General features: G+C 36.3%; 1 protein-coding gene across 1 annotated transcript in view; it reads left to right on the top strand.

The window, feature by feature from the left end:
* The window catches only part of FBXO11 (F-box protein 11), a 35,525-nt gene extending 14,119 nt beyond the window's left edge, over positions 1 to 21,406 (top strand). The window contains exons 6-12 of the mRNA XM_089640807.1: positions 703 to 927; positions 3,051 to 3,295; positions 6,016 to 6,843; positions 7,893 to 8,073; positions 12,770 to 12,917; positions 14,474 to 14,572; positions 17,175 to 21,406. Coding sequence (XP_089496933.1) covers positions 703 to 927; positions 3,051 to 3,295; positions 6,016 to 6,843; positions 7,893 to 8,073; positions 12,770 to 12,917; positions 14,474 to 14,572; positions 17,175 to 17,304 — 1,856 coding nt within the window. The 3' untranslated portion in view covers positions 17,305 to 21,406. The remainder of the gene's footprint in view (positions 1 to 702; positions 928 to 3,050; positions 3,296 to 6,015; positions 6,844 to 7,892; positions 8,074 to 12,769; positions 12,918 to 14,473; positions 14,573 to 17,174) is intronic.

Genomic DNA, 21,406 nt, shown 5'->3' with positions numbered 1-21,406 from the left:
GGGTTGATTTTTTTATCTTTTCACTGGCTCTGTCCAATGATGTGTGGTGTTCCCCTCTATTGACCCTCGAGCACGCACTTGCGCGGAAAATTGTCTTTTAAAATCGTGTACTCCCGCCCTGGGGTGCTCAGTATCCTTAAGTTACTCGATAAGATGCCGAGGTGGTGTAGTTCAGTGCCAAAATTGATAAACCCAAAGAGAGGTGGATCGTGCCGTCAAGTGCAGGTACTCAGAAAATTGGATACTACCATCCTATTTTATATTAATTTATGTTAGTCATACCTGAGTTACTGTTAATTTTTCTATTCATTGTAGTTTTACCAGTAAACAAAATAATATTTGTGTTTTGGCTGATTCTTAAATTGATTTTCTACCTATTCTAGATGTTCCTTTCGTGTTTCCCTTGTTATTCATAAACAAATGTGCAAAATGTAGACATTCAACAATAACAAAACAAATTTTAGAAAAATATATGGCATAATTGCCTCAGGCAAATGTATAAATGCAAACTCTATAAATGCGATTTTAAAGTGCGCGGGTTAAACGAAAACTATAATGGACAATGTGTTCAACTAGGAATTTGACTGATGACTCTGAATTTCAGATCGCAATATGTTTCAAAAATCAAATAATTTGACCAAGAGATTTCAACAGAACTTTCAGTATCAGGAGCATGTTACTAACTGTTATACCAATGTGCAGGCTGCGCCCCGGGCAACGTGGCCGAGTCGGTGATCCTGGAGCGCGAGTCGGAGAGCACACTGACCTTCTCGGACGGGGCCAAGCGGGCTTATGCCGGCCACCTGACGCTTAAGTTCTCCCCGGACGTGACGTCCACCATGCAGCACCACAAGCACTACTGCCTTGAGGTGTCCGACAACTGCACACCCACCATCGACCACTGTATCATACGGAGCGCCAGCGTAGGTGAGTACCCCAACACTCAACTATCTCAACAACCGAAAAACATTTGCCAGGTATATTATGTCCTTTGACTGAACTTTTGAATGTTACAGCTTTATTAAGAACCTGTGAACGTTAGTTTAATGCATGACGATGACATCCACATATTTTATTTAAAGCGGAGACGGTTTACCATAGTTCCCATGAACACTCAGGCCATGGGCCCATTGTGCTATGTATCTCCCATTTCAATTATTCCTTTAAGAGTAACCCGTTCACTTGATAAAGTTCACCAGGGTCGTCATTGGATATTAGGCTGATTGATATGTCTTCTGGTTCTACAATGTGTCTGGTGCCTTGTTTCCTTCAGAGCTGATCGTTGGCACCATAGGTGAATTGGAGTTTTTCTTCCTCTTCACATTTTTTGCATCTATTGGTGTTTTCCACTCCCAATACAGTAGAACCCCGTTAATTAAAACCCCGATAATTCGAAAAAACGCGTATAATATCTCCATATAATATTCTCATTATTTTGTAAATCTGAATCAATTTACACTGGAATGTCATATTTTTTCAAATATCCGAGTTTGAAAGGCCGAGAAAATTCTTTTTACGCGGAAATATGTCATAGTTTTAGGAATTTACACCAATTACCTGAATTTATAAGGTCGGCTGCCAAATTTCGATTTACGCATAAATACATAGTAGTTTTACGAATTTATTTTGAACATCTTAATTTAAAGGGCCGGCTGCGAAATTTTAATTTACGCGAAAATATATCATATTTTTACTAAATTTACTTTGAATATCTCGAGTTTAACCGGTCAGCAACGTAAGCAGATATACACGATAAAATAACGATAGCAGTCAAGTACAATAAGCGTGTTTACACGTCAACGCGTGTCTCTCCATAGAAATCGTTCTTACTCCGTTATTATTTTAGTTACATCCCTCAAACAAAAACTAAAAGGTCGATTATAGATCAAGCTACACATCACTACCAAGTTGTCTATGGAAATACAAAACAGGAATCTGCTGACAGTCGCATAATTGACACAACATTTTTACCCGCGCAAAATGTCTGCCGGTAGCGCCGCGCGCTTCACATATTAAATTTTTATAAAATATTTTTATATGAAATGATAAAAAAATGAGGTGATAAAAGTGTTTATTACACATATATACAATAGAATAAATATTTTTGTTTACATAATCTGTGATTTTAGTACCATTTTCACCTAAAAACATGACGTGAGTCATTTTTAACCTATTTTTAATGTTTGCGTTCTAAATTTTAATATTTAAAAATGCTAATATTTATTTGTAATATAATAATTTGAAAGCTTATTTTGTAACTTTTCTAAAACAGTTTTTACTATTCGGCTACGTTCAGAAATGTTTCATTTATAGAGCTTTAATTGTGAAGCGGTAATAACAAAAAGTTTTCGTAAAATGTCATTTCGTTAAAGACAGTTAAAGTGCTTACATGGCGATTTTCGGAGGGGTTAAAGAGCTGGCGCGATCTATGCGGGAATTTATTGTAAATTTACGATTTTACGTTGAATATCCAAAAGTGCCGGCCGCAAAATTTTTATTTATGTTGAAATGTGTTGTATTTTTACGAATTTACTCCAAAGTTACTACCCGAATTTGAAGGGGTGGCCGAGGAACTCGATTTTCGGTGTCTTTTTTTCTTAAAATTTCGAATTATGTGGGAATTTGTTAATTCAAAATTTAAATTTTGATGTCCCGTGGATTTTGTATTAACGAGGTTCTATTGTAGCTGCATGTGTCTCATGGTGGCAGTTTTTTTTCCAGTGCCTTGAAATTTTGTGTTTTAATTTAAGTCATTATTGCTTTGGAGTGACAATAGAGGAGTAGATTTTGGGTCAGAGCTACCATCTTGACTTGATCTGTGAAAAATAGTGTTGATGAATGCAATAAGTACTTTCTTTTTACTTCATGATTTTATTTTTTTACCATTACTGCTGTCTTCATTTCTATTTATGTGCATTCTCTCCACAATAATATGTGTTCTTACCAATATTATGTCCTCTTACTTGAGATCTTTGTGCAGTTTCCAGACTTGCTAATATGATAGGACTTAATATTTCCAATGACTAATGATGAGTTATTTAAATTCCCAGTGGGTGCAGCGGTGTGCGTGAGTGGTGCGGGCGCAAACCCCGTGATAAAGCACTGCGACATCTCGGACTGCGAGAATGTGGGTCTGTATGTAACGGACTATGCGCAGGGCGCGTACCAGGACAACGAGATCTCGCGCAACGCTCTCGCCGGCATCTGGGTCAAGAATTTCGCCAACCCCATCATGCGACGTAACCACATCCACCACGGGAGGGATGTTGGCATTTTCACCTTCGAAAATGGACTGGTATGTTGGCTTCGCTTGTTTTAAATGGACTGGTATGTTGGCTCTGCTTGTTTTAAATGGACTGGTATGTTGGCTCTGCTTGTTTTAAATGGACTGGGATGTTGGCTCTGCTTGTTTTAAATGGACTGGGATGTTGGCTCTGCTTGTTTTAAATGGACTGGTATGTTGGCTCTGCTTGTTTTAAATGGACTGGTATGTTGGCTCTGCTTGTTTTAAATGGACTGGGATGTTGGCTCTGCTTGTTTTAAATGGACTGGTATATGGCTCTGCTTGTTTTAAATGGACTGGTATGTTGGCTCTGCTTGTTTTAAATGGACTGGTATGTTGGCTCTGCTTGTTTTAAATGGACTGGTGTGTTGGCTCTGCTTGTTTTAAATGGACTGGTATGTTGGCTCTGCTTGTTTTAAATGGACTGGTATGTTGGCTCTGCTTGTTTTAAATGGACTGGTGTGTTGGCTCTGCTTGTTTTAAATGGACTGGTATGTTGGCTCTGCTTGTTTTAAATGGACTGGTATGTTGGCTCTGCTTGTTTTAAATGGACTGGTGTGTTGGCTCTGCTTGTTTTAAATGGACTGGTATGTTGGCTCTGCTTGTTTTAAATGGACTGGTATGTTGGCTCTGCTTGTTTTAAATGGACTGGTATGTTGGCTTTGCTTGTTTTAAATGGGCTGGTATGTTGGCTCTGCTTGTTTTAAATGGGCTGGTATGTTGGCTCTGCTTGTTTTAAATGGGCTGGTATGTTGGCATTGCTTGTTTGAAATGAGAGAGTTGGGCTGTTTCCAACAGCATTTATCTCGGGAATGTTGGGTATATGCAGCCTTACTTACTGCTGCTCATATTTTTCTGAATGGTTTATTACCAATACCTTAATCCTGGCTGAAATAAGATTGTCCCAGATAATTTCACACCAGGCCGCCTACATAGGCTTCTATGTATGTTGGTTTTTACACCGTTCATGTGAAATATTTTTTTTTGTTCTAGATTATCTATGCAACTATATTTTTTGTATTTTTTTTTTAATTGTGTTTGCGATGTACTGAATTTTCTACAGCTTTTGCAAAATATAATTTTAGTGCACATACTAAAAATTTATTTTTTGTGCTCAACATGTGTGCTCAAGTTTTCAGTAGGTTTTAAGGATGCGTCATAGACATATGAATATTAGTAGACCTGCCCTAAGTGATTAAAAGCGTATTATCCCCACTCCCCATACCGGTTCCATTGGAGCCGGCTGTGCTCGCGTATGGCCTCAAGTGAAATTTGAAAACGTGACGTCATCATTCTTGTGCGAACTATGGTCGAGGCATCATCGGTTCATTTTACGAAATAACACGGCAAAATGTTGACTTGTGCTATGAAAACTTGTAAAAATAGATGTGAAAAAGAGAATAAACCCAATTGTCGTATTACATTCCATATATAAGCATTATTTTACTTTATTTTAAGCATATTCACATCGTATAATATGGATCAGTTGTAGAAACATATACTATCACATCGAGAAACGTCTGGACGCGAAACACAAAGCTGGTTGTTTGCTGGGAAGTAAATTATGAACATTTATAAAAGTGTCTTAACTAAATACTTAAACGAAATATTCGACTCTGAAAATAGAAGAAATTTTTTGCCGAATTTGGACTTCGCAAATTTGTTCATAACGTGGCGAGTAATTTGCGCTCCCATGTAAAAATGTCTATTCATTCAAAAGCAGATTTTACTTTTAAGAACTAAATGGTGATATTATAATGCGAGATGCCTATTTACTGTCAGATTGATTTATTGACGAATCACAGTCAGCTTTACCCCCTTCGTTCTTCAACAGTTGATTTTACCCCTCGCCATTATCTTCTCGTCTATTTATTCCTATGTCTGTGGGATGCGTTGAATGTGCTGCGTGATGAAATAGATTGCATTAAAGATGTGTATGTCTACTAAGATGTTCGCTAATATCTCTTGAGATACGACAAGAGTAAAACAGGTATCAGACGGTTCACTCGAGTGAATGTTCGTTTTTATTTCATTCTGCGTTCACACGGCACGTACAGAATGATAAAGAAATGAATATTCATCCGTCCTCTCCCGCTATGATGCCGTTGAACTAAGTTGTGCGCCTTGGTATACCTGCACGAATAAAACTACAAATTGTACCGTGAGAAATGAACAAGCATCCATTCCGCGTTTAGACGTTTCATTTTTCTTTCTTTCTGAGTGCGAGTGAAAGATGCTGAATGCCGAAATCCAACATTGACCGACGGATCGGTTTACTAATAAATTCATTCAGCACTTTTCGTTAATTTTGTGGTCAGACGTTTCACTTTGAGTGAAAGAGGCAAAATGAAAGGCAGAAATGAACGAAAAGTGAACCGTCTGACTCCTGTTTAAGGCCACTCCTTTACGGGCCAGTAAAGAATCTACATCATAAACCGGGTGCAGTAAGAATATGTCATACTGAGAAAGCAATACTGCTCCGGTGCCACACGACCCGTGTAGGGGAAAAATAGAAATATATGGAATTGATCACTCTTGTTATTGTGCATTCTTACTGCACCTGGCTTATGTTGATTCCTTACTGACCTGTGAGGGAGTGGCCAACCACATTGAAATTCCTCATTTTCACGGTTTAAATGTTTTTGCATATTTTTACTTTACTACCTCTGTAATTATGTACAACAGTAATAATCCTTTTGTGGAGATGATTTTAAATAATGTTATTATTCCAGGGGTACTTTGAAGCCAATGACATTCACAACAACCGGATAGCCGGCTTCGAGGTGAAGGCCGGCGCCAACCCCACAGTGGTGCACTGCGAGATCCACCACGGCCAGACGGGCGGCATCTACGTGCACGAGTCGGGCCTTGGCCAGTTCATCGACAACAAGATCCACTCCAACAACTTTGCGGGCGTCTGGATCACCTCCAGCAGTAACCCCACCATCCGCAGGAACGAGATCTACAACGGCCACCAGGGTGGGGTTTACATATTCGGAGAGGGCCGCGGCCTCATCGAGCACAACAATATCTACGGGAACGCCCTCGCCGGCATACAGATACGCACAAACAGTGACCCCATTGTGAGACACAACAAAATCCACCATGGACAACACGGCGGAATCTACGTTCACGAAAAGGGACAAGGACTTATTGAAGAGAATGAGGTTTATTCTAATACTCTAGCTGGGGTTTGGATCACTACCGGGTCCACTCCGGTGCTCAGACGAAACCGCATCCATTCCGGGAAACAAGTGGGCGTTTACTTTTACGATAACGGCCACGGCAAGCTGGAAGACAATGATATCTTCAATCACCTTTATTCCGGGGTCCAGATCAGGACCGGGAGCAACCCGGTGATCCGGGGCAACAAGATCTGGGGCGGCCAGAACGGGGGTGTGCTGGTATACAACGGGGGCCTGGGCCTGCTAGAGCAGAATGAGATATTTGACAATGCCATGGCGGGAGTTTGGATCAAAACAGACTCCAATCCCACCTTGAAGAGGAACAAGATATTTGACGGAAGGGACGGCGGCATCTGTATATTCAACGGAGGAAAGGTGAGGCCAACTAACAACCAACTACACCATTCTACTCTCCTACTATAACATTTTGTAATCATTGTTCTATCCGAACTTTTTGATTGTATTAAAGACTGGTTCATTTTTTAATTAAAAAAAGCCAAATGATTTAAGAATGATCACAGACTCAACCAAATTCAGAGCTAAACTTAAAACTCACCTTTTTAGACAATTATATCTATAAAGTCAGAAACCTTTTACTTTCACAGTCCTAAATAACTGAAAATTTGTAAGCTTCTCAAGGCAATGTCATAAAAATTCTCCAGTCCTAAAGAGTCCTAAATTCTCCAGTCCTAAAGAGTCCTAAATTCTCCAGTCTTTTAAAAGAAATATCAATTCTACTTTTACCACTAATCTTCTTATAAACGTAATATCAATAGTTAAAATAGGGTATAATAGCAAATGTAAAATCAATGTCCAGTGTTTTTCTGAATCTCATAATAAATTGGGCAGCGCCTTTGAGGTGATTTTTCACCAAAAATAAGATAAATCATTGAAAAAATAAATTGTATGTTTTTTTCGACGCCCTTGAGGTGATTTTTCACAAAAATGGCACTATACAAATCAACCAAATATTATTATATAAATTATCCCATTATTATTCTTTATGTTGTATAAATTTATTGTTCTTATTATTATTTAATGAGCAGGCAGCAATTTCTCAATAAGTGTAATAGTAATTATTGAGCTCCTTTAAATTTCAAAATAAGTCAATCCTTCTCTCCAAATGAGAATCCAATCAGGCTTTAAATTGATTTATATCATAGCATTATTGGTGGAAGTTTGTTCCATTATTCTGTTATGCATTTGTAATCAATTATTGTTTTCTAGGATTTAATGCAAAAGGTGTTTTTTTAGTGTCCATTGAGATTTACATTTGTGTCGGTAATTTTATTTAATTAATTATCATTCTTCGCCATATACATACATTTAAAATTAAAGCTAGTTCCTCTACACATATTATTTAGATTGATGGTAGCGTTGAACGGTGTAGAACCTCTTTTTATATGTTTTATGTTTCATTACAGGGTGTCCTGGAAGAGAATGACATATTCCGCAATGCGCAAGCCGGAGTCCTAATCTCTACGCAAAGCCACCCCGTCCTGCGGCGCAACCGGATATTTGACGGACTTGCCGCGGGCGTGGAGATCACCAACAATGCCACTGCCACGCTGGAGCACAATCAGATCTTCAACAATAGATTTGGCGGTAAGTTTCATAATTATTTTATTCACTCCCTTTTATTTTTTATCAAAGTTAGATTTTTTTATAATACACACTATGCATCGATATATCAACTCTAGATATGGCGTGTCTTACAAATTCGGTTGAATAATTCGGCTCACCTATGAGTAATTTTAGAACTAAGCTCCCCACCTGATACCATCGCCCCTCTTCTAAAACTTCGAAATATTGGGAGACAAATTTGATCCTTGCAAACTAAGAAAAGATAAAAAGCAATGCTTCTCGTGACTGGGCAAAATAATGCATTTTCTTTTCGATTAATGTTTTCTTAACCCAATTTTTGGAACCAATAAATTTAGTTTTGGTGTCATTTGTAACATCCACACACCCTACCTAGAAAAATCTCAGTCTTTTGAACACTTTCTTCTCTCAAAAACTCACTCTTTTATAGGTTAATTAACCTGTTGTATGCTCGGAAATTCCAAGCTTTTTTGAAAAAAACCGCGCGCAAATTACTCTCCTGCCTTTTGGTCAAACATCCGTTTAAAAACAAAGAAATTGTTTATTTTGCGATTGTTTTCTGTTTATCAGATAATGTATCTTATTATTCATATATATTACATGATAATATTGTTACAAGTTTTCCCAGAATAGCTAACTTTAACAAAAAAAATGTGTAAAAATTTTCCCATTCGGCAAACAAATGTAAAAAAAATATATTCATAAGAAAATTAACTGATTTTTTTATTTCTACACAAACCTGAATAGACACCCCTCGTGAAAAAAAATAATCCAAAGGTTTTTTCGAAGAAGTAATGCCATTGACACTTCTTTGAAAATGTAAAATATTTTCATTTATTCAAAAAAAAAATCAAACGTCAAGTGTCCACTTAAAATTTTTTTGTGTCGATTTTATAAGCATATGATAACAATTCTTCCAGATTTCGGTAGTTTATACAACTGTTGTTACTAATAATATTATTTTGTACAAGAAACCTGTAAATAAATAATGCTAATAATAAAACTATTCATTAGGACGTAAAAATTTTGACATTTCTTACGAAGTAAATTTTCATCACTTTTCTTGGGTGAAATATTATAAAAATTACATCAAAATAATGTAGATAAAACTATCTTTCTGATGATACCTCAAATCTATTATGTCCACAATCAATTTATATCAAAAATAATGAAAGAAGTAAGAGTTTACCTTAGAAGAATTCGCGATCTTTTTGCATTGCTCTGAATTCAATGGCGGCCAGCCCATGTATACAGATGTGTTTGAAAGAACAGGGTGACAAAAAAATTATGACTCGGGGAATAAAAATAAAATTTTCTAATATTTTTTTTATTAATATTTATTTATTTATTTAAATGCGTTTTTTAAATTCAGATACTGTGTGGTTCAAAAATAAATAAGAAAAAAATTTCATCATATTTATTTCAGTTTTAGAACAGGTACATGAAACACGTTTTTTTAATCTTTGGTCGAGAGACTGCGAAAAAAATCATTTTTCACATACATAAATTTATTATTATAATATTCAAATTTTTAGACACTGTTTCTGTCCTCCTCAAAAGTGGAAGATACAATGAATGGAAACGAAAATTCAAACAATGCAAAGATGCACAATGCACTTGTTTCAGTAAACATTTTTATTCAAATAATGCACAAATACACCCATTCAATAAATAATTAAAACCATAAATAACAACAACCAGTACCAAATTACAATCACAGATAACAAAATCCAAGTAACAAATGATAACACACATTCAACAAATAACCAAAACCATAAACAACAACACATAAGAAGACGTCATATGGAGATGTAGCGACTGTCGGAGGGAACACGTCGGGTGATGGGCCAGGCTGTAGGACGGCATAATGCTCACGCTGACCCGTGAAGGTGGAGAAATCCTCGGACCAGGTGAAGGTCTGCTCCTCTGGATTCTCCTCCTCCCCCTCCTCCAAAGGCTCCAACTCATCCTCCATCCATAACATCCATTTCCACCATTGACGGAAGTTCTACATCACCGGCGAGGGATTCATCCTCGCTATCAGTGAATCCGTAGAACTCCGCAACGACGTGGTCGGTTTCCTATAGACAGAAAGAAAAGAAAAAAAATCAATACGCGAATAAATATTTTATACCTAAACAAAAAAAAAGTTTGTTAGTACTTTTTTGCACACCCTATATAACTGATCTAATTTTGTGATATTTATTACCATTTTTATAAATAAAAAATAATATTTCTAATAAATATTATTAGAAATAAATATTTCTAATAAATCATGTATTTTGTAAGAACCCTGTAGCTCCCATACAAAATTTGAATTTGTAAAAATCGTTCATATTTGCGCGCGCAGATCGAAGTGCGTTTTACGCAGGCGCGGATATGATTTCAAGATGGCCTCTCACACATACATATAAACAGTTCACGTGTATTTGTGCAGGTTTCCGATGTCTCGTATTTATTTAATTAAAAAATATTAACTAAATATTGACGAAACTAGGGCTTTTATACACAATCTCAGTAGTTTTCTTTACATAATAATGTACAATCCTTATAAGATTAGGCAATATTTACGTGAATATTGATGGAGAAACGTCAAAAAATTTCTCGGACACTTTTTTAGCGCGGAGGACATTAGAATATTATTTTTTGTAAAATATTAACTAAATATGGACAAATCAAAGGCTGTGATATATGTTCTCAATTGATTTATCTGCAAAATGAGATACGAAACAAAGCAAATCACACAATATATGATGGAACATAGCTAGAAATAAAACGAACATTTTTATCACGAAGACATGGCGTATACTTTGACGTAATATTTTGTCGGTTATTTTGAGTTTTCGTATTTTAAATTTACCGAAACACATGCCGTGAACAATAAACTATGTATAAAAAAAACATTACTTACGTTTTATTGATAAATTACTTCGTTTTGGCACTTTAAAATAGAACCGCGATGTTTCACTTTGACCTGCTTTGACCGTTATTTTTGGTTGAGTTGGCATCCCACAGAAAAATTTAAAATTAGATGTGGAAGAAGCTTCAAGTGTTTCTGAAATATGATGCGTAAAGAACGAGAATAGCTCAAGCGATTAAGACCTTGTTCTCCATACAAATTCTTTGTACATTAGGGTTAAAATCGCATATAAATTTTTTTTTTTTTTAAATTTGTATGGGCCGCGCATATGCGGGCCCGGCATACGAGGTGTTAATGAATAAATGAAATAGTTAAACTGCCCCCCATTACCTTTTTATACTTCTATTTTGTTCTATTTCCTATCATCCTTTTTAAGTTCCAAAGTGTTGTATAAGTTGTTATATCTGCCTTTACTTATACAGACTTCGGGTGTTGGGAACTCTTTAAAACAGTAAAAGGTTCTTAATATAATTGCGTTTATTTATGTTACAATAACCTGTCTGGTCAACTACACTGTCTGATAATATCTATACTAGCGTCATCTGGCTGGGCCCCGGCGTAAGCTTTATGTCTACCGCCATCTATCGATTAACTACTCTACCTAATTACCATACATCACACAAAGTAACATAATTAATTAAGATTTTTGTATTGACAGACGATTGTCTTAATATTTTTTCATCCTTGTCCTTTCTTAAATAATAAGATTTTATATAAGTCACATTTGCTAAAAACTGAATGTCACCCTATATGTCGTTGATATCTACTTGTTTCTTCTTGGGAATAATGATTAATAGGTAGTTGTGGTTCAAATATTGTTACAATATACTGTCAAATTACTCATCTAGTAACTATAATCAAATACCTTTTTTTTTTTTTCTTTTTGAAATATTTTGTGTTTGTGTGTAGTATTACTTTATGTTTGTGATTACTCTATGTTTGCTTCACTCAAATGTAAATTGTTAACCTCCAACAGGCTTAGTTTTAGTGGGGTTAATTTTAATGAGAAAAAACGTGATTTATGTATAGTGAGATGCAATATATATATAATAAAAAAAATAGTGAAAACCTTATCAAAATCTGTTGCGTAGTTTAGAAGAACTAAGCCCACAAACAGACAGACGCAGACAGTGACTTTGTTTTATACTATTTAGAGATAATACATTAAAAAATAATATTTATAATGTACTAGCTGTACCCCGCCATGCGTTGCTGTGGCGCAGTCTGTCTGCATATATAGAAACTATAACGCGTGTTGCTTTTACGTTCAACAGATGGCGCTGTTTAATAAAAATATATTTTACCTGTCACAGGCGACACCTATTTACTATAGGTATATAAAAACATGTATATTCAAATGCAACGTTGTGTTAATGTTTCAAAGCAATCGGTGAAGAACCTTCCGAGATTTAAGATTCTGAACAAACAATCATTTACACAAGCGAGTGAGTGATTTTAAAAAAAAACTCATTTGATAACATAACACAGTAATGTCACGCCTCCTGCTTATTTAATATTGTTGTCTTTGGTATTGTTTTAAATTATCAATACACACATGTTATGTACCTACTTCTACTATTTGTTATTACTGATACTTATTTGTATTTTTAATTTTTTACCATTTCTCTTTTACTGTACCTTTATGTGTTATACATTTGTAATCTCTGTAATATATCGGTGTATAACTGTTTTGGAGACTGAAAAATAAATAAATAAACCTCTCTGAGGGTTTGTTAGTTAGTTTGTTTGTTTGAAGATGTGTGTTTTTGTTGATTTCAGGTCTGTGCCTGGCATCGGGAGTGTCTCCCATGGTGCGCGGGAACAAGATCTTCTCCAACCAGGACGCCGTGGAGAAGGCCGTCGGCGGGGGGCAGTGCCTCTACAAGATATCTTCCTACACTTCTTTTCCAATGCACGACTTCTATAGGTACTAAACCAATCTGCACAATCCCATCAAGGGTGATATATATTGATATCCAATGTAGTGTGTATGTCCCAGATAAGAATGTGAAGATGTGAATGAGCGAAGAAAGAGTGTATACGATGCAAATGTGAATGGTAGCAGAAGTCGGGGATGCCCGAGGAAGACATGGCACGATCAAGTGAATCAGATACTCGAGTCGGGCCATGTCAAGAGTCAGAATAATAGAAGGGTATGTATGAATGTGGCAAGGAGTGTGTACCAAGACCGAGTTGTTTGGCGGTCCATCCTCTCTGCCTACCCCTGGGGGGAACACTGCGTGATATTTTGTTAGTTATTATAATGTATTATAAGCGAAGTTCCCTCTAATTTTTTCATTGTACATGCGGCCCACCAACTTATTAAGAGAAGAAAGAGATTATTTTGCAAAAAAAAAATTAGGTAATCCAGTTACCACGAAAATTACATTTCTGAAATATGTATGTTATAAAAAATCTGTTTTCTTACCTGATAATGTTCCATTTATATTGGATTCCAGAAGGTTAATAATTTGTTATACTTTGGTAATAATTAACAACGATTATTTATGTAGCTACTGTATTATAACATTATTTATTTATTCCCGTTTATGTTGATTCCTCACCGGCCCATGAGGGTGTGGGGTAAGGCTAACAAACTAAAGACTGTCGAATTTTTCTTGAAATTATGTATCGCCTCTGAAAGATATGCATCATTTCTCAGGAACACAACAATTAAACAGTCACAGTAAAAATAAGTAGTACGTATCTCTGTTTATACTTCTCCTATTCAAGCAAAAAAATTAAAACACAAATAAAATAGCTTTTGTTAAAAATACGTTCCATGATGTGCGAACCCTGAGAACCTATCGTAAAATATCAGTTATTTTTGTGTGTTGGTACTTGCTCAAAACAAACATCTGTTTCTTCACGCTCAGTTCTTGGAGATTTTGGTTAAACACGCTCCTTTCTTTGAAGTGTGTGCGGAAGATGATAACATGAGTGCAGACAATTTTAAAATAATGTGCGGCTGCATACCTTAGGGGGAACATTGATTACAAGTCGAGAACTTTGTTTTTTTTAAAAGTGGTAAACCTACTCAAAATCAATACTGGGACCAAATTAATTTTACCATTTTGTATAATAAATCCTCTAATTTCTGTTGTAAAATCAATAAATTTATGTATTGCTTGTCATGCTTTTTACACTTTAAGTTCTATGATTAGGTTTGAATATCCAGGTTCTCTACCTTTTCTACAGCTGCAAAGCCATTTTTGTAAAGTTTGTCAAACTCAACAATCAACATGACAACGTCCAGACTTGCAGTGCCCACGTTTTAAATGCAAAATGTAGTTAAATATTTTTTGGGGGTTACGTAGTTCACTAGTCCTAAGCTGATAATGCAAAATAATGTAAATTACCCACTTTTAATGCATTCTTACTATTTTTAACTTAATCAACAAGGTATGTTTTTAAACTAATTATGTTTATTGTCATGTTGATTTATTGTTCTGTAAAAATTAATGAAATATTGTAATGTTCCAGATGCCAAACATGTAACACAACGGACCGGAACGCCATCTGTGTGAATTGTATTAAAACTTGCCATGCGGGTCACGACGTAGAATTTATCCGACATGACAGGTAACTATACTGTACTATTCATGCAATCATTTTATTAATTTATAACGAGGATGTTCCTTCATATTGGAGTCCAGAAGGTTAATAATTGGCGATACTCAGTTTCCAGAGTGGAAGATACTCTCTGTATCGCCCCGGTGTAAGACCACCATACTTGTATTGGCTTTGGCCGTGTTTGGTGACTAGATCTGAATAGCCAGGTACTTCCCCACCTTCCTCTTCCTCATCTCCTTCCCCTCCCCGCTACGTTCAGCCTCACAACATACGCCAATTGGGGATGCCATAGTCTAACTGGATCTTGGACTCTTATGCAGTTTCACATAAAAAATAAAAATAACTCCTTTCTTCGTGGCCTGTGTAGGCACTTTCTTCCACAGCACTGTCTGATAAGGTTAAGGTCTTCTCTTTTATCTCAAATTCATGCATTCATCATGGCTGTCGTTATTATCTCGTACATACGATCTGAAGGTTCAGTGGTCTAGTGCTCCAAATGGGAGTCTTAGCCCTTCCACATACTCACGTCGCAAACAACTTGCCGCACACAGTCCGTACACGTTGCTACTGAAATCGCGGGACTCGCATCAGCACCAATCATTGTTGAATTCTTGAAACATCTAAACTAGAATGCTTTCAAAACCTCCCTGACAACCAAACAGTTGGTGTAACTGTAATTTTTTTTAATCTTGTCATTCTTGTTACGAAATGTGGAAATATCTCGACAACATGAGTGCAAAAAATCCTTCAAATGAGCCAGAAATAAATATTCTACACGGAAAGCAATACATTTTTGTAATTTTATCTATGTTTTCTGAGTTGACCGAGTTGAAAAAATGACTGAACACCTGATTGCCACCTTGTGAATTTATACAACTCATTTTTAGCTTAAGGAAGTGTTGTGTAAGTTTGTTCCATGCTTCTACTACTCTATTTGCAAGGAAGTGTTGTGTGAGTTTGTTCCATGCTTACACTACTCTATTTGCATGGAATTGTTGTGTAAGTTTATGCTTTCACTACTCTATTTGCAAGGAAGTGTTGTGTAAGTTTGTTCCATGCTTCTACTACTCTATTTGCAAGGAAGTGTTGTGTGAGTTTGTTCCATGCTTACACTACTCTATTTGCAAGGAATTGTTGTGTAAGTTTATGCTTCCACTACTCTATTAGCAATGAAGTGTTGTGTAAGTTTGTTCCATGCTTCTACTACTCTATTTGCAAGGAAGTGTTGTGTGAGTTTGTTCCATGCTTACACCACTCTATTTGCAAGGAAGTGTTGTGTGAGTTTGTTCCATGCTTACACTACTCTATTTGCAAGGAATTGTTGTGTAAGTTTATGCTTCCACTACTCTATTAGCAATGAAGTGTTGTGTAAGTTTGTTCCATGCTTCTACTACTCTATTTGCAAGGAAGTGTTGTGTGAGTTTGTTCCATGCTTACACTACTCTATTTGCAAGGAAGTGTTGTGTGAGTTTGTTCCATGCTTACACTACTCTATTTGCAAGGAATTGTTGTGTAAGTTTATGCTTCCACTACTCTATTAGCAATGAAGTGTTGTGTAAGTTTGTTCCATGCTTCTACTACTCTATTTGCAAGGAAGTGTTGTGTGAGTTTGTTCCATGCTTACACTACTCTATTTGCAAGGAAGTGTTGTGTGAGTTTGTTCCATGCTTACACTACTCTATTTGCAAGGAATTGTTGTGTAAGTTTATGCTTCCACTACTCTATTAGCAATGAAGTGTTGTGTAAGTTTGTTCCATGCTTCTACTACTCTATTTGCAAGGAAGTGTTGTGTGAGTTTGTTCCATGCTTACACTACTCTATTTGCAAGGAAGTGTTGTGTGAGTTTGTTCCATGCTTACACTACTCTATTTGCAAGGAATTGTTGTGTAAGTTTATGCTTCCACTACTCTATTAGCAATGAAGTGTTGTGTAAGTTTGTTCCATGCTTCTACTACTCTATTTGCAAGGAAGTGTTGTGTGAGTTTGTTCCATGCTTACACTACTCTATTTGCAAGGAAGTGTTGTGTGAGTTTGTTCCATGCTTACACTACTCTATTTGCAAGGAATTGTTGTGTAAGTTTATGCTTCCACTACTCTATTAGCAATGAAGTGTTGTGTAAGTTTGTTCCTTGCTTCTACTACTCTATTTGCAAGGAAGTGTTGTGTGAGTTTGTTCCATGCTTACACTAAGTTTCTTAAATCGTTTCTATCAGAAAATGTAGACTCCATTTTTTTTTTATCTGTCCCCGCACAAGAGTCCCAACTGTCTGTAGGCAGTGAGATTATAGCATCCCCAATTGGGGTATGTTTTGAGGCTTGAGGTAGTGGGGAGGGGAAGTACTTGGCTATTCAGATCTGGTCACCAAACACAGCTCAAGCCATTCCAAGCAACATTCCAATTCTGAATTGTGTTCTTACACCAGGGCGATACTGAGAGTGTCTTTCACTATCTTCTATATATTATTTTAAATGAATAATTGTGTGAAATAACACACGCCGCACGCTAGGATTTGAATTCCTCGGCCTTCAGTTTGCTAGTCGAGAGCCTTACTCCTCGACCACGGAGTATGTTGAATATGTATGTAAAGTGTTGTTTGCTTTTGTTGTGCAGATTCTTTTGCGACTGTGGCGCGGGAACGCTGTCCAACCAGTGCCAGCTGCAGGGTGAGCCAACGCAGGACACCGACACGCTGTACGACTCCGCCGCCCCCATGGAGTCACACACTCTCATGGTCAACTGAATCTCCCTAAACGGGCACAACTCTAACTCTAAACAATATAAAATTATCGTGGCTATAATCATTTTCAATTGTATATAAATATGGTTAATTCAAAACAAAAAAATATTCATAATATTGATATCGTTTTATGTATACTTTAATAATTGCGGGATGAGCCATTGTTGAGCCGTTGCGGGGTTATTTCAATCGTCTATAAATATTAAATAATCCATCATTGTGTTTTTACGTTAATGTGATTGAAGTGTTGTTTTTTTATAATTGTGATGATCATCCGTGTATGATATAAATATATTTAAAGCTGCGCTGTTTGGTCCGCGGTGACACGTTGACTGGCCGGGCTCGTGACGACATCAAGTTGCGTGAGGCCGACTGTACGCGCTCCGGTCACTCAGGAACATTTTAACATTGAGTGACTCGGATATACGAGACAAACCTCCGTGTGTGTGTGTGTGTGTGACAATCACGAGCCGATATGATTTTTGATATGAAAGCTTGTGCAACACTTGAATCCCATATTATATTATGTACATAACGATATTCTGATCTTCAAAAGATCTTAGCTATGGCATTAGAGTTTAGTAGAAGCGGTGGAGGTCAGGGGTCAGGGTTGGTTTACTCCATATTGAAGTGAATGAGGTGTTCCTGTTCCTAGCCGGCCGATCAATGTCCTTACTTTGGCCGCAGCGCAGCGCAATTGTGTTTTCTTGGTTGGAAGACGGAACTGTAACGGAATGATTGCTAGTTAAATATTTCCCCATCTCTTGTATGGCCGATTGTGTCCAACGAAGAGTGGGCTATAAACGTGTGTAGAATTGGTGTTTGGCCATTGTGATAAAGTTGGTTTTTAAAATGTATTGTGAAACTTTTCCACGCAGAGAATACGCCGGGTCTGATTAGACTGCATCCTGCACTGCGTCTATGTGTAATTCTAATACATCTGACTTGCATTGTTATTAACACTGCAGATAAATTAATCTTCCTTTGATGTTTCTTTTTATTTGAAATTAATCTTGAGCTGTATAACCCCGATAATTGGAAAAACTACAAAAAACATCTTCTTGTTGTGTGTATAATACGATTTTATTTATTATTTTGTTTATTTGTCTACAATTCGATTCATGCGGGGCTAAATGCAATATATGTTATGTCAGGTTATTATGTAAATGTAAATTGTCAGTGGCCCCAAAAAAAATATTGAAATTTTTTCATAAATCTGAATCCAGATAAAGTTTGTAAAGTGGTTTCTTTTTTTGTAGATTGCGATACATTTGTGTTGAGATTAATATTGAATTTTCGAAATGTTGTGTTTTGTAAAACTGGAAATTATTGTTTTGTAAATGATAAACTGGCATTAAATATTGAAGAAATAAACTTTCCCTTTCGAATCATGAGGGAATTTGTTAATTTGGTTTTTGATGTCTGTGGATTTCGAATTAACGGGGTTCTAATGTATAAGCATAAAATGGCTGTTATATTTTATCAGAATGATGTGATTTGCGCCTAAACACTATCTATCAACACAATATTATGTTGACCATCACTGCTGAGATTACAAAAGATACACAAGGTGTTGTAAATCATCCTCGAGTATTTTGTACAATGTGCTGCTCATTTGCAATTCAATAGAATCTGTGCAAAGATACTGCTCAATATTTTAAAGTAGATAAAAGGCCTTTGTGCTTTTTCTTAAGATGGTCAACTTGCCTTAATCTGTTTAACTATATCTCTTTAACTCATTCTCGACAAACCCAATCTTAGAAGGCTTTCCCTCCGAGCTACCATAATTTATGTTAATAGTAGCGTGCATTGCAATCTTACGGTATTGAATTTGTTTTATAATAAAAAAGTCATGTCATTTTTACCACCATCAATAAATTCAGGACAAGTTCGCACAAAAATAAATTCAGTTGCTGCGGTCAGTTTGAGTAAAAGTAACTTTGGATGGGATGGGTTATCAATTGACACTTGTGTGTATAAAAGGAGATTATTATTATTGTATCGATGCAATCCAAATGTGTGCCGTTGTGATGATGTGTGGAGCTTATGTTGAAACCTATTTGGTATTTGAATTGATTTGTTGCGATGCCTCCGTATTCTCTGTACATAATGAATATTGTCAACCTTTATGTCGTAATTTAAATGGATTCTTAGCTTGTCATTTAGTTTTCCCGTTGTTAATAACAAATTCCATTAAGCAGATATTCTCGGAACACGACGTCTATAGAATTATTGTAGAAACAATATTTTTAATTTAGTGATTAATTAACTTTATACTGTGAATCTTCTTATTATTTATGTCTGATTACTAAATACATAGCTTTAAATTTTCCAACCATATTAAATTGATTGCATCTAGTATAAATTGATTAAATTATGATTGTGATGTGATTGGTGGGTGGGTGGGTTTAGGTGGTGTGTTGGGAATGTAAGGAAGAGACGCCTCTAGAGAATAGGCATCTGATTATGTTTGATATAATAGGATCTGAAATGCAATAAAACACCTCGGGACATGTTGCACTCGAATAGAAGTGGATGCAAGTATACCCCCACTGGGAACAACTATTCCTTGTATTCCTTTCGAACAAACTAAAGAATGGAGGAATTAAACTAATTATATGAAACTTTCATTGACACAATTTTTGTTTATATATATGTAATAGAAATTATATTTTTATGGTTTGTGTTGACCGAGGGAGTAGTTAATTGAAGGATGTGGTGGTGGTTGTAACCCAGCGCGAGGTATGCTTGTATTTGTGTGAATCGGGTATTGTTACATTATTTCATCGCAATTGTGGAACGGGACGACAGATTCTGCTTTAGTTGTGTTCCACGTATTCCACGAGTCTGTACATATAAGTAGCGTAACCGCCGCACGTTCGCCGCTGCAGGATCTATAGGCCTATATAGTTAATTTTGAAATATCCAAATTGTATGTTTAGGGCATGTTTTCCGTATATGTTTTTCGCCATTTGAACTGCGAAAATTTCTCGTTTGTATAATGTTGATATTTGTAACGCTAATAATTAGGTCTTATTCAAAAATAATTAATGTCTTTATAATCAGCACGTTCAGGAAGTATAATGTTTATGTGGGGAACTGCAGCGGGGGATGTCGGCTTATTTAGGATATGTATAAAGTAACTGCATGGTGTTGTCAGCGGAAACAAACCTCTCCAGGAGCATCGTCTCCAGTACGTGTTAACACGCCCAACTATGGAATCATATCTGTTCTCTGTGTATAGTGTTAACGTATATATCCCTAAACTTTGTTTCCTTTTATGATTGTGCTAAATTTGTGATGTATATTGGTGAAACTTTCTTATAAGGTTCTTCCAAGGGACTGAACAAAACTATGTGAGAACCAACAACCTCATATTATGTGGGTTTGTTAATTAACTTCTTAAGAGTGAAAACTGCTTAGGTGGGAACCTTATAAGTGGCTTTTACTGTTTGTATTGCCGTTGCGAGTTAGCCATCCTGTTTCAATACCATTTTGGGCACATTAGATATTTGTACCTTCTTAAAAAGTCATTTGTGATCAAAACTAAATTTGAAGTGCTTTTTGTTATGTTGTTTTTTTTTAAATATACTTGTGTGTGGAAGTATTAAATATAATATATATATGGTACACATTATTTAACTTAGAATTCTTTTGACATCATTTTAGCAATATTGTTCTGGGATACAAGACAGTGCTGTTGGTCTCTCGCGACTGAAACTAATTATTAGTGGGCTGACCAGGTGGAGGCTGGGGAAGCAAACAAACTCTCCATTACTCCTTCAAATCTTATGATTTATAAGAGAACCCCAAACAAAGCTGATAAACAAGCAAGCAAACTATGGTGAACCCTGTCTGCCGTACCGTGTGGGCCAGCGGAGGTGGCAGAAATCGGTAGAGCCGCACGCACCATTACTAGCTATTCTTGGTTCAATGGTCGATACTTGTCCAATAATTATTTAGGCCACTCTTGTTTACGTTACAAACAATTTGTAGCTTTTTTCATGTTTTATAAGAATGACTGAAAATTATAAATGGATGATTTAAAATAAAGATTAATAATTAATGTAAGCGTTGCATAATAAATTTTAGTCTATCACGAATA

The sequence above is a fragment of the Hesperophylax consimilis genome, chromosome 16 (assembly GCF_061612785.1).
Source record: "Hesperophylax consimilis isolate HC1 chromosome 16, BYU_Hcon_1.0, whole genome shotgun sequence".
NCBI lineage: Eukaryota > Metazoa > Arthropoda > Insecta > Trichoptera > Limnephilidae > Hesperophylax > Hesperophylax consimilis.
This window is presented reverse-complemented; position numbering and strand designations above follow the sequence as displayed.